Source organism: Gambusia affinis, linkage group LG12, assembly GCF_019740435.1.
Source record: "Gambusia affinis linkage group LG12, SWU_Gaff_1.0, whole genome shotgun sequence".
In the NCBI taxonomy this organism is placed as follows: domain Eukaryota; kingdom Metazoa; phylum Chordata; class Actinopteri; order Cyprinodontiformes; family Poeciliidae; genus Gambusia; species Gambusia affinis.
Genome location: NC_057879.1, coordinates 19,234,773 through 19,258,271, shown reverse-complemented (window position 1 = coordinate 19,258,271; position 23,499 = coordinate 19,234,773). Strand labels below are relative to the sequence as shown.

Genomic DNA, 23,499 nt, shown 5'->3' with positions numbered 1-23,499 from the left:
GGTGGCTGCTGTAATCGGTCCTGCAGCATCTCACCCGCCCGACACACACGTTGGTTCAACTTTTTCTTGGTACATACAAGCTAATATTTATGACCGTCTTTTACTATTAAGGTTTGGCGTTAGCTCACAGATATGGATGACTGATCGCTTTCTTGTATCCTGTGCTACCGTGAAGGGACTTGATAAAGAAACCGGTAAGTATTTTGTAGATGAAAAAAAAAAAAAATACTCTGATGCACGCTGCCTTCACCATATTATCAAAAAGTCCTCAGGACTCTTTGTTTTGGTATGTACACCTGTGTTCATTTGATAAAATCTATAAGGACTTCTGAGAATGTGTCTGTCGACATTAATAATCTCTTTTTATCTTGGGTGCCAAACATATATATATATATATATATATATATATATATATATATATATATATATATATATATATATATATATATATATATATAGATATATATATTGGTTTCACCACTGGAAAACCACAAGTTTTCCAGTGGTGAAAAACTTGTAATATTTTCTACTCAATTATTAGCATATCATGTAAAACCTAGAAATAAACAACAACAAAATTAATATTTACTCTACAAATTTCAGTTTATGGAATAGCACAGTAGTAATCTAAAGAATAAGTAATAGATTTATTTTTTATTTTTTTGCATGATTTCCAGCTTCAGTGTGACTTGGAATGTCTCTGATTTTTGAGTTGCTTAAGGGATGTGACAGTTACAGCCCATGTCTTGAATACATCAGCGTGTTGTGATTCTCTAGATAAAAGTCATAACTTGCAAATTTCCCCTAAACTCTTGAACAAGTTCTCCTACTTTCCCATGTCTTGTTAAATGTATTGTTGCTTCTGCAACAGTTTCTCCTACTACTCAACTTTCCTTAAATATGCTTGGCTTCTTTACCTGTGATCTTTTCTGGATTCATCATAGCATTGCTATGACATAAAATGATATTTATTTATAAAAAATTACTTCTTCTGCAAGTCTTTTAGAATGTGTATCCAACAAACTGATAAATTTAAAAATTTTACTGGTTTTATGGTGTTATTACTCTGCTGAAAGCCCAGTCTCACCTCTTTGAGTATCTAGCAGTTTTCCTTCCCAGAATACCTCTGTATTTAGCTCTGCTTTTCTGTCTCTTTTATTATTTTATTTGAGAATTTTGCAGGCTTAAAATACTCCTTTTTCTTGCTTCTATTTATTTTCTGCAAGCTTTCAGTATACATTCTTTAGGGGAGTAAATGTGTAGCTACAGGTATTTCAGAATTTTCCTCAGAATGTTTTCAGATGTAATTTAGTTGATTACCTCAACTGGTTTATGGCATTTATAATGATGCTTTACAAAAACTTGCCCATATATTTTTCTGCTTCTTTATTTTGTGCTCCTGACTTAAATATTTTATTTTCTTCCAGATGAAAACAACTAGCTGAAGGGTTGTTCAGAAAAGTGAAGCTTTAAAAACAGTGGCTGCTGAAGATGGGTCGGAAACTGGATCTGACGGGCCTTACAGACAACGAGGCGGAGCACGTGCTGCAGGTGGTGCAAAGAGATATGAGGCTGCGCAAGAAGGAGGAGGAACGACTCAGGTCCGTCCTCGGCTCAGTATTGATTGTATCAGAAGGTGGAGTGGCAAGTCTGTGTTTCTGCACTCATTAGTAGGTTTTCACTCTTGAACCACCCTGAGATCGATAAAGTTTTTTATGTAATAAGTTTCAGTCCTACACAATATATAATGTCAGTGCCATGTTAAACCTAAAATTCTCAGGTTTTTTTCCTACATTTTGATTGAGTATTTTGAGTTTGTGGTCAAGGAGAGAGGTATGCATCCTGTGAGTGGGAAGTTTATGCTGCATTCAGTTTGTCTTGAAAGTCAAAACTCTGATCTGGGCCAAAACATTGGGATTTGCAGAAATATAATGTTTCACGGAAAAAACCATCAGCAACATCTAATGATCACTCTGAGGTTTAATACCTCTGGATTTACCAATGAGATATTAGCTTATATAATACCATAAAGACACTATTTCAAATATAAGCCAAAATAATTTATAATATCCATGGTATGAGTTTGAATAGGACTGATTATTTTGGAGCAAGAAGGCATTTAAAAGTTTTACCACAGAACCTTTTGAGCACTGGCTTGCAGATAGATATTTTATACCTGAGCTTTGTCAGTGTTTTATACATGTAGAGTTCTCACTGGCTTTTTAAGTGTGGACTTCAAAACTGACTTTGGACATTCTAATTTTGGTGTTAAATTTGATTTTCGCAACCGAAAAGTATGTGAAAGAAAGTTATTGTCAATTGTACAAATGGTCTTATAGTATAATTCACTTAGAATGATGCCAAAAAGAAGTACTAGTTGTTAATGCTGATTTGTGGTGTCATGAGTCTTTCATCAGCATTTTCTTTATTACCTAAACAACTCAAAAAATTTTTGTTATGTTCAGAGAAATTTTGAACTTGCAGCTACCAAATAAAGGGAAACATATAAAACAAATGTTTGAGCTGCAGATCAGATTGCATTCAAAACCTTTTAGACTTTGGTGGAGCTTTCCTTTGCTTTGTCTTTGTTCCGTGCTGTGTTCTAAAAGCGGGGACAGGAAGTAAAAGACCTTCCTGTTGTATCCAGAGCCGTTTCCTTAAAGTAACCATTGAGACAAATAAACAAAACTTTACTCTCAAAATTCAGCTGTATTTTGCAGGGATTAAACATCATTTTTACCATAGTGGACAATAGTTTGTCTTCTGTGAAATGAAGCATAGACTTTGACAATAATACAAACATTCTTGTTACTGTTATATGTTGTTTGTTTTGATAACACAATGTAATGTACATTGTGCTCAAAGAGGTAGCCCAATTAGAAGCCAGTGGAAAAATAAGATAAGCCTAATTGTTGTTATTTCCCTCACATTTCAACAGCAAAAGGCCTTCAATGGAAATTTTCCTTTGTTGCTTTAAAAAAATGATTGTTTGTTTTGGCGCAACAGAAAACATTTGGTCTCTATAGAATACAGGCTCTTTACATAAACTCCTGTCTCATAAGTTAGAAACAATTGTACAAAAGATTTATATTTTATGCAACTGCAGCAAATGTTTAGCAAAGGCCTTCAGAATCTGGGTGTTTTATACTCATAGATTTTATTGGTGATTTTCTGAAGACACAAATAAATAAAGCTATGTTCCTGGTTCTTGTTGATGTTTAACCTCTTCTGTGATGGGAGGTCCAGTACTTTTCAAAAGATTTGTTTCTTCTGGCTCGGCTCCCTTTGAAGGGACGGTTCCCTTTATACAAATAATTATAATCCTTTCCATGGGTTCAGTCGACGGCTCTTAGTTTACTGTCTGCCATGTCTAACTGTCTGCTTAAATAGTTTTTTGTCATTACAATGCCATACTTGTACAATTGTATATGACCTATATTTAAGATATTTTGTTCCCAAAGACTCCACATGCTGAGACAAAGTCATTATTTGTTGAACTACTGGCATCAAAGTAGTTCAACAGCTAATGTTGTTGTTATTACCAGCCATGATCAGACATGGTGATCGTTGAGTTGCTTAACTGTTTTAAGTAATTGACACAACTTTATTTTATTGTGAAATGTGCTTGTTTGTAAATTATGTTGTTTGTAATTTTGTCACTTTTTCAGACTTTACTTTGTAAATTGTAAACAGGTCATCTTTCCATATTTTTGTCTTCTACCTGAGAAGTCGTTTAATATTAGCTTTCTCCTCAGAGTAAAGCTCATTGATAGAAAATAGATTAACACATATTTGATGCAACATTGTTTTTGATGGAATGAGTAGAGCTGCTCGACTCTGCCCCCTGTTGCTTATAAGCGGCAAAGCAGGGGGCATTTTTCAAAACACAAATCACTTACAACTATAATACTCTTGTCCTCAGTAAGCAAATCTATAACATTTTAAACTCAGACTCACTTCTTCTCTGTGTTCACTATTGAAATCAGATTTGTTAAATGACTATTATGGTGAGGATATATCATGTGTCTTCCTCCCTGTTTCCTTACATCCTATATGCTTGAAAATCTGTTAACGTGTGAAAACGGAGCTTTACAGCATGTTCTGTATGTGATTTACCATTCAGATGTGTGATTGTTGCTGCTTTCTGTATTTGAATGTCCTTCATCGCTCTCTGTGCTTGTTACTTCTCTGTTTTGCTGCAAACATCTCCGTCTTCCTTGCCTGAGTGTGTCTGAGAGCGTGATGTCTGAGGGTTATTTTTATCAAGTATTAGGCTTCAGTAATGGACAGGCTGCTGCACCCGTTCCTGTGAGAGCCAGGCATCTGAGGACACCATTAAAATTTTATAGTGTTATGGGGGTTATAAGTTTATGCTACAGGAATTTCTTTTCTTTATTACAAGAGAGTTGCATTGTTTTGTAAAGATCCCTGATCCCTGATTCCAGTAATTGTGGATTAGAATGATAAACACATAGTAAGAAAGAACAGAAAGTCCTCCTTTTCCACCTTTGTTGAGCTTTAACTGTTTTATCTGTTTTCTCTTAAGCTCCAGACAAACATTTCTTTTAAAAACAAGAAATTGATTTTTCAAAAATTGTAAAGTTTAACTAGTTTAAATTTAAAAAAGCTAGCTATAATCAACACATTGACTTGTTGCTTTTTTATTCTCCCCTCATCTTGTCAGAGTTCATCAGTATTCAGCTGTAATCAACTGTGCACGATTCAGTCATGGTCGGTGCTCCTGCTGTTCTAATTTCTTTGACACCCTTCCCTCTGGTGCGACTTGCACCAGTTTGTCGCTGTCTGCAATTATCTCTCATGCTCATCTTGTTAATTATTCCATGAGCACAAAGTCTTGGTTTTGTTTAATATTTCTACCTCTTTGCTGGAATAAATAACTGTCAAAATCGTATAGTGAATGCATATTTATTTTTCTTTCACATTGCAAATCTTTAGACTTTGATCACATAAAGTGGTTATAGTGCACATAGTTTATATACTCAAAGTAAATAAAATGCTAAATAGTTTTTAAGTTACCGATAGTTGAAGAGTTTTGTCTTTCATTTATTTCAGGATATCAAAAAAAATGGGGCTGAATATTTACAGGTCACACTTTCTGTACTTTCATTGGTAAAAAGAAGAAAACATTTTTATTAATTCCCTTTTATTTCACAGCTCTGTGCTTATTTTTGTTCTATCCACTAAACACATTAAAGTATTTGTATTTAATGCAACTACTTACATAATATGTTGACAGTAATAAAAACATTTTAAAAAACATTTATGTAATTGTGTTGTAAGAGTGAATGCTCAATGTTTGGAGTCTGGCATCTATGAGGCCTTTATACAGAAACAACATTTCATCTTAGCATACTGTTTCAAATTCACATACAGCTTTTAAAAATGATGAGGAATGAGCTGGTGGAAAACTTTAATACTCATTCTTATCTTCTTTATTGTTAGTATGTGACTCACATTAAAAGCTGACTTAATCGTCACTTATGTAAAGAAAAAACTCATACTGTTTACCGAACAGACTGGCATTTATTTGATCTGTTTCATTTCAGTTGTTCAACAACCGAGGGTCAGTTTGGGGTTAAGTGTGTAATCACCCCATTAGTGTCTAATCCACCAAAACAGACTCATCCTGCACTCACGTCTAGGTACCCATCTATATAGCTTTTTTCCTCTCTCTTTCTGCCTCTAACCATCCTCTCTCTGTACCTCTCCTCCATCCCCTCCTCCCCACAGTGAACTGAAGCAGGAGCTGGATGAGGAGGGCAGTCGCTGCCTCTTGTTGTCGCGGCAAGCTTGCTTCAACCAGCGCTGCTGCATCCGCTGCTGCTCCCCCTTCACCTTCCTTCTCAATCCCAAGCGCCAGTGCCGCGATTGCCGCTACAACGTCTGCAAGACCTGCCGGGTATACAGCAAGCGGGACAAAGCCTGGCTCTGCTCCGCCTGCCAAAAGAGCAGGTAAAGTCAGTGTGTGTGTGTTACACAAGGAGGTTGGATTAGATATGAGGTCCTGACAGTGATGTCAAAAGTTATCAGGGATGATTTAGGTCTAAAATGAGGTATGTCAGCAAACTTTCCAAAAGGGATGCATCTAAAAACAAACTGAACGCAAAAACAGGGTAAAGTTGTTACCCAGTAATCACAAGAATCTACAGACTTTCTCTCTTTTTAAATATACTAATGAAATGTTTAGCAAACAATGTCTGGTGATTGTTCTGTGTTTTTTTTGTGGTTGCAATAAATGTCAGGAAGAGGACAGTGTAGCCATAAAATATATTCAGGTTAGAGTAGCACTCGGTCAATGTGTCTTCACTCACATTTAAACACAGTAGAAGTATTTGGTAAAAAGGATACTCAAGAATTGAGTAATTGTTTGATAACATCTGATTTAATTTGCAAAAAGAGATGATCAGAAAGACAAGAACATAAAATTTGAAAGGTATTATAAAGAATAAAATTTAAAAAAAAATCTGTAAATGAAATAACATCACTACAAAAATAACACAGTTAGGTAGAATAAACAAGCAATTCCATCCATCTATCCATTATCTGAACACCCTTCTTCCCTAATGGGGTCGGGAGGGTCGCTGGTGCCTATCTCCAGCTGCGTCCCGGGCGAGAGGCGGGGTACACCCTGGACAGGTCGCCAGTCTGTCGCAGGGCAACACAGAGACATACAAGACAAACAAACATTCACACACACACTCACACCTAGGGAGAATTTAGAGAAACCAATTAATCTGACAGTCATGTTTTTGGACTGTGGGAGGAAGCTGGAGAACCCGGAGAGAACCCACGCATGCACAGGAAGAACATGCAAACTCCATGCAGAAAGATCCCCGGCCGGGAATCAAACCCAGGACCTTCTTGCTGCAAGACAACAGCTCTACCAACTGCGACACCGTGCAGCCCCTTAAATAAGCAATTCTTTTTGGTAAATTAGTACTTTCAGTAAGTGATGCATTTGTTTCAACAATGCAAAGTATTTCCATTAAAAATATATATTATTTACTGTATTATCATTTGACGTACAAATGGCTGATCAGACAGAAAATAACATTAGAACAATGAAGCGTGTATATCTACATACTTCTCAATTCAAGATTTCTTGATTTTGTTTGTATATATGCGGATTGATTATCCATTTTTGGATAGAAAGCTTGATAAAGATTTGCAGCTGTTGAACGTTAAATTGTTGTTTGTCTTTAAGGTTGCTGAAGACGCAGTCACTCGAATGGTTCTACACAAATGTGAAGAAACGCTTTAAAAGGTTTGGCAGTGCAAAAGTGTTGAAGACCCTCTATAGGAAACACCTGGCTGAGCACAGTGCTCTTTCAGAGCTGACTGGTAAGTTTATTCACTGAATAAGTTTATTTCACATATTTTCTCCAGGTTCGAAACTATCTATAAGCTTTACTCCCAGGAGAATGAGACCTTGTATTATCATCTATGGGAGCTTATATAGCTTTTAATTTGATTTATATACAATTAAGAAAAGTAGAAATCAAGATTAAAATCTTTGCTTTCAGCTCTTTTAACTCCTGTAAACATTTTACCTAAAATGTGACTTCAAAATGGTCTCAAATTAAGACACATTAACAGACCACAGATGGAATTTACTTTTTTCCTTTCCTCCAAATGTTACAAAAAATAATTACTGCTATAAGTTTCAGCTACATTTGGATTTTACTGCATGCCTATCTTTTCATTTATTTAATTTCTTCTTTAAAAATTTTACATTGCTCCGATTTATTTCTATTGCAGCGCTATCTACAGGCTGCTTGAAGAACTACAAGTTAAGTTTTAAGTTTTGTTTGTAACTTTAAACAAAAGTTATATACCAGTGACGTCAACTTCAGTCCAAATCAAAAAACAGGTTTTATTAAAAGCTAACAGACTCAGACAATCACATTAACAAAAGAGTATAACAAGAAATAAAAATATGTGCAGTTGCTGCAACTTATCCAAAAATTATATATTAAAAATTATTTTAAAAACAGATTTAACAAAATTGGACAAATTTCAGTTTGATCTGCCCTATATTTTATTCATTAAATTAATGTTATTTCCAATAAGAAATATAATTATGTAGTGTTTAATTGCTACAGTTAATGATCTACGAGGTTTATTTCTTTGATACAGTATCTGCACCACGGCACAGAGAAGGTAGTGCTCAGTAACTCGTGACAACATAAACAACAGGGACTTTATCAAATGTTTCTCCAAACATAATGATGAGACGAGAACTGAGCATTTTGTAAACTCAAAAATCAGATTTATTTTTCAGTCAGTGAATGCACCACTCTTAATCACCAGGTTACAGGAACAGCAACCCTTTCCATTGCTGACTTAAGGGAAGGAGACAGTTTTTCAGTAACTAAAGTGTGTAAGATTAGGTGAAACAAAGAAAACAGTATGACTTTGGAAATGCTGACAATCTTTAAATTCAAAATTTAGGTTAAGCATTGGTCTTCTGTGGTGATTAGATGATAAGTGCTGTTTTAGTAGTTGTTATTTCCTTCTGATTTCAGCATTTGGTGTAACTCCAACTGCTGGATGGAGTAATTCCATTCTGCTGAGTTACTCCATCTCAGCAGAATGGAGTAACTTATTTGGATTACAAATAAAATACAAATAAAATCTTGAAATGAACATTAAATAAATATCTAATTGTATTAATTTTAAAGCAGGCTAAACGTGATCAAAGTGAAGCATATTTCAAACAATGATTTTCAAATATTAGATGTTGAAAAGCTGAGTGAGTGAAGAGTCATAAAACATATTTCTTGATGGAAATGTAACGGTAATTTAAATTTTATGGTGGAGCCATTGGAAAAAAAATAAAAGATTAGACTTTCCAGTTATTTCTTCTTTATTTGCTTCCATTGCAAACAGATTTTTTTATTTTTTATTCTTCACCTCTTAATTCCATCTTTAAAAGCATTATCTTTTTACTTGCTGGGTGTTTAGGCCTATTTTGTCCCGTCAGTGACGGTAATGAAAAGGGGCTTTGGTTTCTTATGTAATGAAACAAATTCAGCCAACCTCCAGGGAAATGTTTTCAGTCAAAGCCAGCCATGGCTGACTGAGGAGCTTTGCAGGAGGTAACCATGCTGAAAAGAAATTTATTATACTGTACACTGTTTCCTCTAACAGCATCTGTTCCAGCATGTAGATCTAGTCAGGGGCAAAGCCGTAGCGCATCTCAGCTCCATTAGGCCCCCATCTCTGATCTGATTGAACTGGCAGAGGAATTTAGAGCATTATGTGTGTTTTTGTGGAGGAGAGGTCGCTGGCAGCACATGATGCAGAACTGTGGATCCTGTGGGAGGATGACCGATGTGGGCTGACATCACGCCACCCCTCCTCTGCCGTTTGCAGCTCATGCTCTGTAATACACAGGGTCATGCATTTTCATTTGTTTATTACTGACCTCGCTGAAAACAGTTTCCTCCCCTGTAAAATATGAGCAGCATATTATGACTCAGAAAGAAGTAGATTGCTGCTCCCGGTGCTTTGCATAAGAACAATAGGAGCCGGATGAACGGCATCAGCAACGGTCAAGTTGACATTTAGAAACTGAGCAATCTTGAGTCTTGTGTAACATTTGTAACAATGACATGTTTCTCCAGAAAACTAAACTCACTGAATCAGGGCTGCCTACAGACATCTCCCTCTGAAAACTGCAGCAAAGCAGCCTCACAAATACAGCATAAACTGCAAGAAAATGCAATTTACATTTCACTACATGTTGTACTTCTTCATTAACATTTTATCAGGACTGTAGATTGACTCAAGTTAAACAGCATGTTCCCACAAAATAAAATCATGTGTCATTTATATGTTTCAAAGAAAATGCAACTTTTAGTACATTTTATTTTTCAAAAACATTAGCCCAATGGTAAGCTTTCCCAGTACACATACATCTAATTTATTACTGAGCTTATGTTTCTGCAACAAAAGGTACATTTAGTTTAAGCCTTTTTAATAAATCTGCACTAGGGCCACAGTATATGTGGTGGGCATTTTAAAAACAGAACCTGAAAAAAACAGACTTTGGTTGCATAAACTGGTTTTGGGGTTGCAGTCACTTTCAGCCGCTGCTTTGCTCATAAGTCTGCTCTATCTCTGTGTTCTGGGGCCGAATGAGGTCAGAATCTTTAAATTATACAACTTAATAAACAGAAACCTGCTTGCACAACTAAAATACTAATATAAATCCTTTGTTTTACTTGATTCCATAAAAGAGAGATTATGGAGCAGGAAGTAGGAACTATGGTTAAGATCTTGTAATTTTCCTAAAGCATTCAAATTTAACATTACTTTGTTGGATTTGGTGTTTTAAAATGATTGGAAGGGACTCTGTCCGCCACACTGTGCTTTCAGACAGGAGTCTGCTGCAGACAGCTCAAGTCGTCCTGTAATACCTCACACGAGGCCCGTCTAATGCACTTATGTAACCACAAACGGTTGCATTGTTGCAGGAATATTTGCCTGACGTGAAAAAGAGCTCAGAAAAGGAAATACGAAATTTTGAATTAACACTGTTATCAAATAATTCTCTACTGCAACCATTTACAGTTCAGCAGCGGTGATTTTCCTCATTATATTATTTGTTGTTTTGTTTTTAAATGTTTGTGTAAACATAAGAAACTTGCCTGTACTTTTAAAATAAAACATTAAAGTAGGAAAGCCGAGGCCCTTGAATGTTTTTTGTTTTTTTTTACTTTATGTTGTCATATTACAACTACAAACATCATATTTTATTGAGATTGCATGTCATAGTGGTAATAAGATGATAATACAATTACATGTTTTTAATCTTTTTGCTATTTTTCACTATCTTTACCTGAAGATTTATTAGTTTTTTGTTTGGGGTTTGTTTTTACCAGCTTTATTGAAACAGACATGTTTGCTCTTTTCCAGCTCAATCAGATTGGGTGAACAGTAACTCAGAACTTCAGTTTTCTTCTCTTGCCAACAGTTTGGGATCTGTTTTTTTCTGGGTGATGTAAGAAAGCCATCAAACACACATAAACTCACACTGTTTGTGATGATATCAGTTAAATTTTGATCTCTTCTGACCAGGGATCGTTTTCCTCAGGACTCCTTCTGACTTTGTTTCAATAGTGACTTTCTTCTTACATTAAAATTGTCCACAACATTAAACCTCAATAAAATATAGTGAAGTTTGTGGTTGTTAAGTGACAAAATGCGAAAATTCAATGAACAAATCACATAGTCGGTGATAAAGAATGTAACCTGGGATACACATGTTCAGACACATGTGGACAAACATGTTATTTTAACCTGTGATATGTCATATTATCTGAATGACATGAATGAAAACCAGGATTTATCCATTTTTATGTCTTTAATCCTTAATCTTACTTCAAGGTTTAGTGTGATGTGATTTCAGGTTAAATCCCTGCTGCAGTCCGTATGATGTCTGTCTTTTCACACACTTGACCGTCAACATCTGTGTGTGTCTGCAGACGGCAGCGCCTGCGATGAGAGCATCTGCAATGAGACCAGTGTCTGTGGGAGCGACTCGACTTTCTACAGGCAAACTGAAGGTGCCAAAATAATTTGATAAATCTCAACTCATGCTTGTTGATAGCATAAGGCTGATTTTAGAAATAATTGGTTAAACCTAGGTAGTTGATTTTCATTTACAGCTGCACTCATGAAGAAAATGGGATGGCTTAACAAGACAAAGGGCATTTCTATCATGTTTATCATGTTCTACTGAGAAAGAAGATGGACTAAAAAGTTTCTATTTGACTCAATGAGAAAGTCTTATCTATCAAAATTTCTTTTAATAGCAAGAGAAAAATCAGAATGACAGACAGATGTTTGATTAGCTTTCTTTCCGCTTTCAGTTGTTCGATGTGTTATAGTTGGTGTGAAAAATCTGAAAATTTGCTTTTATAGTTATCAGCAGTTTGTATTTTTCAAAGAATAAATCAGTACAATCAGAATAACTAACTTTATTAGTTAAGGTAGACATAACATTACACAGTAAGGAGTACAAAGTTTGAACAACTGAGCATTTAATTTAGAAGTGTTATATCCGCTGTTAAGTCTAAGAGTTTATAGCAGAGTTATGTTTCTTTTGGTGCGGCGTGGTTGTGGGGGTATTACTTAAGAGCTTCAAGTTTTGGAAAGGCTTTCTTTATTATTACAGCAAGGAAATAACACAGGAATGAAATGGTTCTGATGCTTTGTCTTAGAATCTGAGCAGCATCACAAACAAATGCTTTGCTCTGTATATTCTTCTGCTTTGTCCTCACGTTCCCCCACTCTGCTGGTTCACTGCACTAACAGGAGGAGTGCCTGCAAATATAAATAAAAAGTTGTCGTTACCTGATGGCTATGCCTCCTTTTTCACAGCCGGAGGAATGAAGAAGTGAATATGAAGTTGACATGCACTGGATACGTTTTACACATATGTAACAGAGGTATAAGTTGTTGACGGCTTTTGTTTCATTCATGTTTGAAGGCTCATGCTTCTGTGTTTGTGTTCAGAGCACAGCGTGGCAGAGACGCTCAGTGTGGCCCTGCGAGTTGCAGAGGAGGCCGTAGACGAAGCCATTTCTAAGGTTGAGTTTGACACCTCGACTCAGGTTATTCACATTGTCTCTTATATGATCTGTTTTAGAATAGAATCTTAAAAATGGTCCTAAATATTTAACGTAATTGTTTTACGTTAAATATTTAGGACCGTTTCTTATGATGTCTGTGTTTCCAAAAATATCACTATGTAATGCACATTAGTGTCATAATTTAATCTGACATTGAATCTGCTTGCTGTTGGAGTCGTTTTGGATCAGATTAACTGAAGCAATCAGGATTTAGACTGCTAAATGGCAGTATGAAACTACAGCACTAACAGTATCAGAATACTTTTACTTCATTTTAGAAGACTACTCTCAACAAGGCATCCAAAATGACACAGTATCTTTCAAAAGTATCCATCCTCTAAAAGCTTTCAAATTTTGTCAGAATTCAGCCACAAATTTTGACGTGTTATTGGGATTTTATGTGATAAGAACCGTCAAAGAAGGTTTAGTGCAGTTTTTGAACCTAAAACTCATTTTAATGACACTTTGATGAAAAACAGAATACATGAACTGAATGTGTCAGACTGATGCCTTTTGACTAGACAACAACTCACACTAATCATTTTAGAATGTTTTGAAAATATTTCAACATTTAATCTTCTTATAAATACTTATTGTATTACATTGTTCAGACTGTCTCTAGGTTTAATCCTTAAGCGCGTCTCTTGTTAAGCGTCCCTCATCTAATCTGTGTTGGAATCCCAAAGCTTCTGAGTTCAGCACAGAAAATATGTTCAGCTTATAAATTTAGGGAGGTAACCAGCTTACTTTATGCTAATGTTGGGCTCTAATGGTTTCTTTATGATGTCTGTGTTTTCTCAGGAGAGCCAAAATGAAGCACTTTATTTACGGGAGCACAGAGGAGAGCTCGCCGAGGAACTGGCCCAAACCATTGTGCAAAACGTAAAAGGAGCTTAAATCAGACAGTTTATAGCATCTAAAAAAGTTTATTTATCCTCTGTCTAGTAAGCTTATGAAAACTTAAATAGCAGCACAGAAAGGTTAAATCTTTACCCCATTGACATGATGAAAATGCACAACTCATTTGCTGTTCCTTCTGCATTAGTTGTTTGCTAACAACTAATCTTGTTTTCTTTGTGTGTAAGATCATCAGCAGGAAAAATGCTTCGGCTGAGATGAGGGCAGAATATGCCCATGGCTGGGTTTCCGAACACAACAGTGACCCTCATCATCGTCATTCTGCCTGCGATCAGCCCTCTGGATCCCTGAAACAACAAGCAAATCTTTGGGTAAAGAACTTGTGGTGTGGAAATTAATCTAACACTATTCTTTAGTTTATTTCATAACCAGGTACTGTATACATTGTTAGTTATTTTAAGGGCCTGCAGAGCAGGATGTACATAGCAGTCATAGGTACCTACATAATATGGCAAGTGCAGCTACTGTTCCTCTGCTGTTAAAGTGGGGAGGAAAACTCATGATACTTCTAAAGTCTTGGTTGATCTGTGTTTTGCTTCTTTTTTTCAACTAAACAGATGCAAAAAAAAAAAAAAAAAGTTTTTATTATTTTCTAACTAAACCCATCTTGTTAAATTGATAAATTAGGTGTCTGTTCCAAAACGGGTAGTCAGATTAAAAAGACCCTTAAAAAATACTAACCGTTAAACAGGTTTTGACAAAATAATTTTCTTTGAATATAATATTCTGATCTTAACTGTCATATTTTAATTTGTTGCAAGGAGAAGAATAATCATAATTAACATAAATAAAGGATGCAAAACATCTGTCTTTGTGTAAATAATATGTATACATAATGTGCTTCACTTAGTAAATTGGGTTACTGAAATACACAATAAGTTAATTTATTGAATATGATTTTAGTGTCATCACCAACTAAGTCACAAATATCAAAATGGACATATCTGGGTTCCTGATTATCCATATTTTTTTAAGTAGCTGGGTGTCGGTTTACTAACTAAAAGATAAAGCATATGTGCATTTTTCTGCATTTGTCTTAACTCACACTGACCTCTGCTGGTGAAATAAGCTCCTCTAAATTAACAAGTCACAACAAAAGAGAAAGACAAACAGACCTGTGTTTTTCGGTGTCGTCTATCTCTTCTCAGAGGTCACATTCAGCCTTCACACTGCTGGATAACAACCAACCAGCTCTGAAACCAGACGTCCCCAAGGCCTTGAAGAAAGACGACGGTGCGTCGGCCATGACAGCATGGAAGAGTGTGGATCGACTTGACAACTCTGGTAAGAGGCGACTTATACAAGGGAACAGCGTTGAAATGTGAAAGTTTTTTTTTTGACTCTATTGAGGATATCAAACTTTTAAAAGATTAAAATAATAATGTAATGTTTAGTGTAAATACTTATCAGGTCTAAAACCATTCATCCATCCATCCATCCTTCCTTCCTTTCTTCCTTCGTCAAACTTTGTACTCTGTAGATATAGCGGTCATGAACTGTTCACTTTAATTAGAATTTTTTCTTTGTATAAACAAAAAAAATATTTGCACCTAAAAAGTTGCAAAGATTTTCTGACAGAAGAATATTTACATATATACAACCTAAGAACAGTTGAAACATCTTCTTCTTAATTTGAGTCTGAATTAATATTGCATCTTGACATGAATAATGCTTGGTGGATGTGTCTCTATTTGTCTTGCATGTTTCTTGCTTGTCTGAATGCAAATGTATCTCTTCAGTGCTAAAGAGCCCGGATGGGAACTGGATCGCCCTGCAGACCACCCAGCTGTCCCGGCCTGGCCTCCTCACTAGGAGGAAGAGTCTGGTCTACAGTGCCTTGGAGAGGGAGTCCGGAGTGGTCTCTGCCTATGAAGGCCTGGGCTCTGATAGTGAAAGCAAATCAGAGCCAGACAACAAGATGGTGAACCAGGATGATTTTGGTGACAACATCATGACTCTAACAGGCCGCCAGGGGAACAAAGATGATCCGTTTTCAGACTCTGAGGGGAACTTGAAGCACAGCAAGCCTTTGATAGCCCTCCTAAAGAGGAAGATGCCTGCGGAGTTCAGGAAACCTTCATCCCGGAGAACTAGCATCATCGATGTAGATTTTAACCTTAAAGGAGCAGAGAGGGAGAAGGATGAGCTCAAGGTGTCTGATGAGCAAGAGGAGGGAAAAATCAGGAGATCAAGAAAAAAGAGGAGGAGTAAAAAAGAGCCAGCAGCGTCGTCTTCACCATCGGTAAGAAGGAAAAGAAGCTCAACGCTAAACAAATGAGACAACTAATCGCTTAAGCTGCAAAATGATCCCATAAGATTATTTCAATAATTTACAGTACAGACCAAAAGTTTGGACACACCTTCTAATTGGATTCAATTAGAAGGTGTGTCCAAACTTTTGGTCAGTACTGTAGTTTAACTTATCTAATCAAAAACAGCAACCAAAAGTCGCATATCTTGAGCTTACACAAGAGATAAGAATTATTAAAATATGTTGGAGTGTGGTATTTTCACTGTTAAATAAATGAGGAAACCACAATCTGCAGGGACAGACTTTAAAAGACTTAAAGGCAAGATCAGGACTTTCTAGTATCATGCATTCCTGGTACACACCTCCTTGTATTTATTGGAATTTAATGTCATCAGTCAACACAAAGTACATGAGTTTTAACCAAAAAAAATTAATAAGTACAAAAAAAGTCATCAGCATGCATCAGGATCAGGAAATGTATGGCTTGAATTTGTGTTAATCCTCCTTTACTTTGATTGTCCTAAATAAAGTCCAGTGAAGCCAGTCATCTTTAAATGTCATCCAATTATGAAAGGTTTTTTAGAGACCAAGGAACACAGCTGACAGATCAGATGAAGTTATGGAGAAGTTTAAAGCACTTAGTTGGTTGCTTTACTTTGTGTTGGTCTATCATATAAAATTTCAGTAAAATCTGTAGAAGTCTGTGGCTGCAACATAACAAAATCTACTACTGTTAAATTGTGTTTTTAACTTCTGAACCTAACAAATTTTCAGGATTTAAACAACAAGGAGCCATTTTATTCACAACCCTCTGATGCTGCAACTCCCCACACCTCTGCAGCCACAACCCCTGAGCCCTTTGACCCCAGCAGTGATGCTGTCAATCACACCGTCAACAACTTCACTTCAAAACCGTATCCATGCCCAGGCACAGTTTATGAATTTTGCCCCCGAGAAGAAGAACGAGATGAAGAGAAATATGAAAATAATGACGGACAGCAGGGAGAAAGGAGACAAAGAAGTGGGTCTGAGACTGACGTTAATTTGGGTGAAGGCGAAAGGACAGGTGAAGAGAAAGAAAGAGATGATGGGTTGCAATACAGATTATGCAGTCTTGTTTCCCAAGCAAGCCTTACGTACTTGTCCTCGACTGAAGATGAGTCAGATGGAGTGGGACCAAGCGAGGGGGAATGGGACTCGGATGCAGACATGGATAAAGGGGGAAAAGAGCAGGTGCAGATAGAGAGACTAACCTACAGGCTCTGTCACCTGGAAAAACAAGTCAGAGCAACTAAGTTCTCATCCACTGAGGACGAGCTGGACAGAATGGGCCTCGAAATGGAGAACATGGAGCATGAGGTTGGAAAAGATGAAGATCTGGCTGTTAGATTATGCAGATTAGCTAACAAAGTGAACGCCAGCCAGTACTCATCCACTGAGGACGAGCTGGATAAGGCGGGAAGAGGAGAGGACGGCGAGGACGAGGCGGATGAGAACGAGCTGTGGAGTGTGCAGGCGGAAAGAACTCAGCTGCGGGTTTTGGCCAGTTTAGTCAGCGCCTCCCAGTTTTCCTCTACTGAAGATGAGCTGGACAGACTGGGAGATAATGAAGAAAAACAGGAGCAGGAAGAAAATAGGGCCACCAGGGACATGAGGGAGCTTTGGGAGGGAGAGGAATCAATTGGAGACATAGACATGGAGATGTTTAATTTGACAGATGAAACTGAAGAAAGGGAGCAAGAGAGGGGTGAGAGAGGAAAGTGTCAGAGAAAGGTTGAAGATGATGCAACCAGAATACAGAAAGACAAGCGAGTAGCAGAGGAAAGAACAGTGGGAATGAGGCAATTATATGACAAATACATGGAACTCTTTAAAGAGCCAGCTGAATGGAAAGAGATCAATTTGAAAACAGAAATGGAGACAGAGGTGCTACAGGAAGCAAAAGCTGAAGAAGAGAAAGAGCCACCTTCAAAGGGGACAGATGTAAAGGGTGAACAAGAGTTTCTAAAAGGAAGCGAAGAAAGTGAGAGAAAGTTCGAGACAGACTCAAAGAGTGACGAAGACGAAGCAGAATTTGACAGAATAATCAGCAGCATGCTGATGATGACTTTAGAGGACATGCAGGGAGAAATGATGGACAAAGCTGGACAAACAGAACAGAGAAAACTGGACGTCGAGAGAGAGACTGAGAGAGAATTGAGCGAGAGGAAGGATGCCACAGAGGAAACACCTGAGAGGTCAGACTCAGTGATAACACTATGCATTAGTGAGGAAACCGACGGGGAGATATCTGATAAAAGACAGAAAGGAAACAATACAGGTAGAGATGAAAATATTCATGAAGAAAACCGTAGGGATATGACAACCGTCACAGAACTCCAAACAAGTAAAACCAAACTGACGAGTCCAAACAGTGAAGAGAAAAGTGAGAACCAGGATGGACGAAGAAGAAACACAGCCGAGTCGGAAGCAGCAGAGATGCACAGAGATAACGCAAACTGTGAGCAGAAAGACGGAGACGGACAAGTCAAGGAAGAGAAGAAAACTGAAAAGATGGGACAGTGCAGCTCCTGCACTCATCTAGGGGAGTTCCTCTCCCCAGAGGAGATTCAGAACGTGAGTACAAAAGCTGTTTCAAGCATTTTCTTCTCTATAAAAGCAGGTTTAGCAAATAAAATAAGATATTTTAGGATGTAGAAATTTTGCAATATTCTGCTTGTTAATAAAAGGTTTTAATGTCAGTTGCAGGCTTAGGAGAAAATTAATCAATGAGTTGAATGCTTTTTTTCTGTTTTCCTCTAGTGAGGAAAACATTTCATTAACTTCTACTTGATATGTTTAATAAAATATTTTCATCACAGCATGCTGAATTGCATCTCACCATCCGAGCCTAGATGTTGAACTGACAACTGAGTTACTCTTCCTGCTGTTCCTCTGCTTTAAAATAAACCAGAATTAATTTACAGTAATTTGAATGACGCTCAGCAGAGGTTTTATTTGCTTACTGATAACCTCACACTTTCTTTTCAATTCAACTAACTTCTTTCTCTTCTTGCCTCTTTATGTTCTGTCTTATCATGTCTGTGCCTTTGCTTTATCTTAACTGTAGGGTAGAGACATGGAGCTTTACAAAACTATAGAGCTAATGTCATCTGTTCTGGAGCAGGTGAGAGTTGTTTAAGTATAACCCCAACCCGTAGGATATTAAAATCTGAACGTATTATAAAGGTAGAATATTCACTTTCCTCTAAAATATGTATTTCTTATTTTCGATAAAAACATTTAAGGTTGTTGTAACTTGAAGGTTTTTATTCCCCCTTGCCACCGTCTTGCACAAATCAAGGTTTGTTTATTACAATAGGTTAAAAAAATTTTTTGTTTGTGTTTTTGTTGCAAATCAATATAGATTTGACCTTCTTGTGACGTTTTACCAATTTGTTATCTACTGCAAAGATTAGAGGCCCAATTTTATTGTGAATTAATTTACATTTAGTAAAGATTATGTTTAAACAGTCACGTATTTTACACTTTCTTACAACAGATTAATTTACGATTCCCCAAAAACTAGCATGAAGAATGCATTTGAGAGAAGTAATGTTGCACTAATCAGAATTAGCATTTTAATTACTTGCAACTTTTGATACAACTTTAACCTTTCAATGCCAATTTTGGACAATTGTAATCTGGCAAAAATGTTTTGTCTTCTTGCTTTGAGCAACCATCAATACTAAACATCTACGATGTTTAATAAAATACTATTTTGATTTAGGTAGCACTCAACATCTCAGTGGTTTTTTTGGCTTTAGTTTTAACAATTGAATATTTGTGCAACCCTGGAGAAAATAAAAAAATAAAAAATCTGTTGAGTATTTTCTTCAGTTGTAAAATTTAGACAGTTTCTCCTACATTTATGAGTTAAAATAACTTGTCTTGGTTTTTGCTCCGTAGCAATACTCTGCAGCATCTTTACGCAGCATCACCACTGAGGTGCTGAAGGTGCTGAATGCGACCGAGGAGCTGCTCCAGGGAGTGGAGGCACAAGACAAAACCCAAGTCTCTGCAATCTCACTGCCCCCAAACACAGACCCCAAGAAGCTGGACCAACAGTTCTGGAAACTAGAGGAAAATGTAAAGTCCTGCTCATAGTTTTACCACATGTCATAGTTTTATACTTCCCACTTCTCCAGCAGTCTGCAGCGCAACCTGGTAGTCACAAATATTGATTCAACTCACAACTTTTAGCTAAAATGAATTATTGTGGTGAATCAGGAGCTTAAATATTTGTGTATTTAAGGCCAACAATGAAAATGACAGAAATTTCAGATATTATCCACTAAAATAAAAATTTAGGAGAAAATAAAAGGATTTACTTGGTTTATCTTTCTTCATTACTAACCAAGTGAAAACTATGAAGTCAAACCTAAATAAATAAATATATATATATATATATATATATATATATATATATATATATATATATATATATATATATATATATATAATTACACTCACTTGAAAGTTATACATCTAAAAATAATAATTACATTATAAACATGAGCTTATTCAAAATATAGAACCTACTGTGAACATGTAAAGTGAGGTTTTCATAGGATTCAAAGATAAAAATGTACCTCCATGACAGAAACATACAGCAAAATAGTTTTTATATTTGTTGTACAGTTCTTTGAATTAAGTCTGAATGAAGCTCAAAACTGAAAAGTGATGTGTAAAATGTGAACTAAATATAAAATATTTGTCTTTATCCATAATTACTTTAAGAAGATTTTGTCAAACCAATGAAACAGTAACATTAGGTGTCTGAGTAATTTTGAAAATATAAAAATCATAAGCTGGGATTTCTGTGGCTTGGTTTTGGTGTAGGTTTATGTGGCAGCTGGTTCTGTGTACAGCCTGGAGGCAGAGCTGAGCGACCTGGAGGAGTGCGCCAGGGAAATCTGCAGCTCCACATCCAATCTGGAGCTGTCTTTCCTGGAGGAGCAGGTGGCAGCAGCCGCCGCCAAAGTTCAGCAGTCCGAGCTGCAGGTGAGCTTCACAAAAATCAACGAAGGAATGCTTGGCAGGTATCCTACATCCACGTAGACTATGGGCCATTTATGTAAATATACATTTTAAAATGGCTCAACGCACCTGCATCAGCAGTCATTTTTCTTGTTTATGATTTAGATATCTGACATTTCTGCGAGAATTGCTGCTCTGAAGAGTGCCGGCCTCAATGTGGACACACAGAGTCGCTTCACGAAGACCAGGGCAGCCACAGAAAAGGTTCTTGTTGTCAGAACACAGAACAGTGCAAATACCAGAGCGGGGCGCTAAAACAGTTTTATGCTCATGTATGTTGTTGCAGTCTGTTACTCTGGACTCTTCAAGACACCTGAGAAGAAGACTACCTGCACCACCAGTGAGAGGTAACTTTGTATTTGCATTCAGTCTTAGTGAATTCATCACATTGTAATTTACATTATTTCAGTTTACTGATGTTATTCATTTTGGACTTAACCAAAATGAATAACATCATCTTAACCAAAATGAATAGCTAGGTGGTGTATATGACTCATGAGTGAGAAATATCACTCAAACTTTAAGGGTTACAGAAAAAATTAAACTTTTTACTACAACAATGTGACATGATGTCTGTATCCATACTCGTAGTAATTTTAAGCTTCAGAGCATTGTTGGTGTGCAGAAATTACACCAGCAACTGTATTCTTTGGAATAATGTTGTCTAGAGAAAACCAAGTACAAACCATTTGACCTAATTAAAAACTTGGCTCGCATTTGCAATTTGCAATCGATTTAATTTGACTGTTATGCAAGGAAAATAATAATAAAAAAATGTTTTAAATATTGTTTCGGTTTTGGATTTGGGTGTCACTAAAAACATCTGCACACAATATAGAATGTAATTTAACCATTTATTTATTTGCAGGAAAAAACAGTGCTACAGTGTTTTTGGTACTTGTGCTTCATATATAAATGAAGCCCAAGATTTTCCTGTTTGACTGAAGTTAGACTAACTGGTGTCTCATTGCTCCTCTGAATTCAGATTGTTTTGTCTCTTCCTCATTTTAGAAGACAAGGAAGCCTAAAGCATCCAGTCTCTGCATGACTTCTTTGACAGCAGTGCCTTCACCCCATCATCCAACAGACCAGTCTGAAATGATACAGTACATTCAAACACCAGCTGCCTTAAACTACGCACACCTCAAGCAATGTGGAACACTATTATGGACACATATTCTGTGTTTACATCAAGCTTTGTACATTAAATTGTCTGAGAATTTAAGACTTACACAGATGTAAGACAATGTATTGATGATTTTGTTTGGAGCAGTGTGTGCACAAGCAGAAAGCAGCCATCATTGTATAAAAGTCAGATGCATGAGCCGCTTACATCAGCCCAAGCTGATTAAATAGTGACTAATGAAATCGGCCAATCAGAAGACAGATTGCTTTGTCAGCTATTGATTAGACGGCAGAAAATGTTGGAGTGACCCAGGTTGTCTTCTGCTACTTGGAGCACAGAGTAATTCAGTGCTGCCCCTCCCTTACCTGTTGCTGCACACTGATGTGTGTTTTTCCCATGTTTACATAAAAAAATAATAATTCTGCTGTGATTAAATATTTCTTGTCACAACAATCTTCAACATTTTGAGTGCAGAAAGTGAGTTCCACCCATATTGTTTTTGTAAGAAAACACAAAAGCTGGCTGGGAAATGATTTAAAATGAAAGCAATCACATTTTTCTCTTAAGTCTTTGTGTTTAAATCATAAGAGTTAAGATTTACCTAAGATTTAACTATCAACCCTCCTGCGGTCTTAGCATGATTGGACAGTGGGGAAGCAGGGAAGCTGTACCATCAGACCGTCAATTTCCGAAACCACACAAAAAAAGCCTTGTAAAAGCGCACACAGGGTCAGTGCAACCCCGTCAGACTGTGCACAGTCTAAATGGCTCCATCCATTAAGACAGAGGGACGGTTTAACGTTTTGGGGAAAAATGTATGCCCATTCCATGATCACTCTGCATATTGTCTTACCAAGAAAAACAGAGTAAATTATAGGTGTTTATATTTCATACTTACACAGCAGACAAAATTATTTCATTTTTAGGTCACCGATCAAATATTTTGAGAAATCTATAGGCACCAACCTATCTTATGAAAGGAAGAGCACAAAGACAATCAAGAAAACAAACACACAGATATGTAAAATATCTTTTCTTCAGCACCATAAAAAGTATATTTTAAATCTGTTGCTCACAGATATCCTTTAATGATAAGTCATTTATATAATTTTGAAATCAATAAAGGATAACCGTAGAAGGAGCTACTAAACAAAACTGTAATACTCAAGAAATTAACAGTATGCGAACAATTAGAAATTACACAAATAGAAAAGCAACTGTAGCATGTTATACAACCTGTAAAACTCTTACATTTGAAATTAAAATAATTGTGTGTAATCTTTAAGTATTATTCCCCTGTTATGTGTGTTATAGTGTAAATTTTGTACAGCATTGTAATCAGTAAATGTTTTCTGTCTTTTAAGCTCAAAATAATAATAAAATTGAAAAGCTGCACACACCTGCTGCCATCTGGGAATACTGTACTCTGAACAGTAAACAGGGCTGAAAGGAACATTGCCCGTCAG

The 23,499-nt window shown here is 36.6% G+C and overlaps 1 protein-coding gene across 3 annotated transcripts; it reads left to right on the top strand.

Annotated features, from left to right (window-relative positions):
- myripa (myosin VIIA and Rab interacting protein a) lies at positions 1-23,447 on the top strand. Of its 3 annotated transcripts, none has more exons than XM_044135459.1 (17): positions 1-194; positions 1,428-1,601; positions 5,752-5,973; positions 7,226-7,362; positions 11,511-11,591; positions 12,544-12,617; positions 13,461-13,541; positions 13,745-13,888; positions 14,726-14,861; positions 15,317-15,819; positions 16,603-18,444; positions 18,938-18,994; positions 19,777-19,956; positions 20,710-20,871; positions 21,013-21,111; positions 21,194-21,254; positions 21,919-23,447. In XM_044135459.1, exons 2-17 carry the CDS (start codon positions 1,492-1,494, stop codon positions 21,933-21,935), a joined length of 3,906 nt encoding a protein of 1,301 aa, XP_043991394.1. In that variant the 5' UTR covers positions 1-194; positions 1,428-1,491; the 3' UTR covers positions 21,936-23,447. The 3 variants fall into 3 exon arrangements, with proteins under 3 accessions (XP_043991394.1, XP_043991392.1, XP_043991395.1); XM_044135457.1 differs by having other exon boundaries at positions 12,544-12,641; positions 21,919-23,446; XM_044135460.1 differs by lacking the exon at positions 18,938-18,994 and having other exon boundaries at positions 12,544-12,641; positions 21,919-23,446.
- Positions 23,448-23,499: the final 52 nt, after the last annotated feature.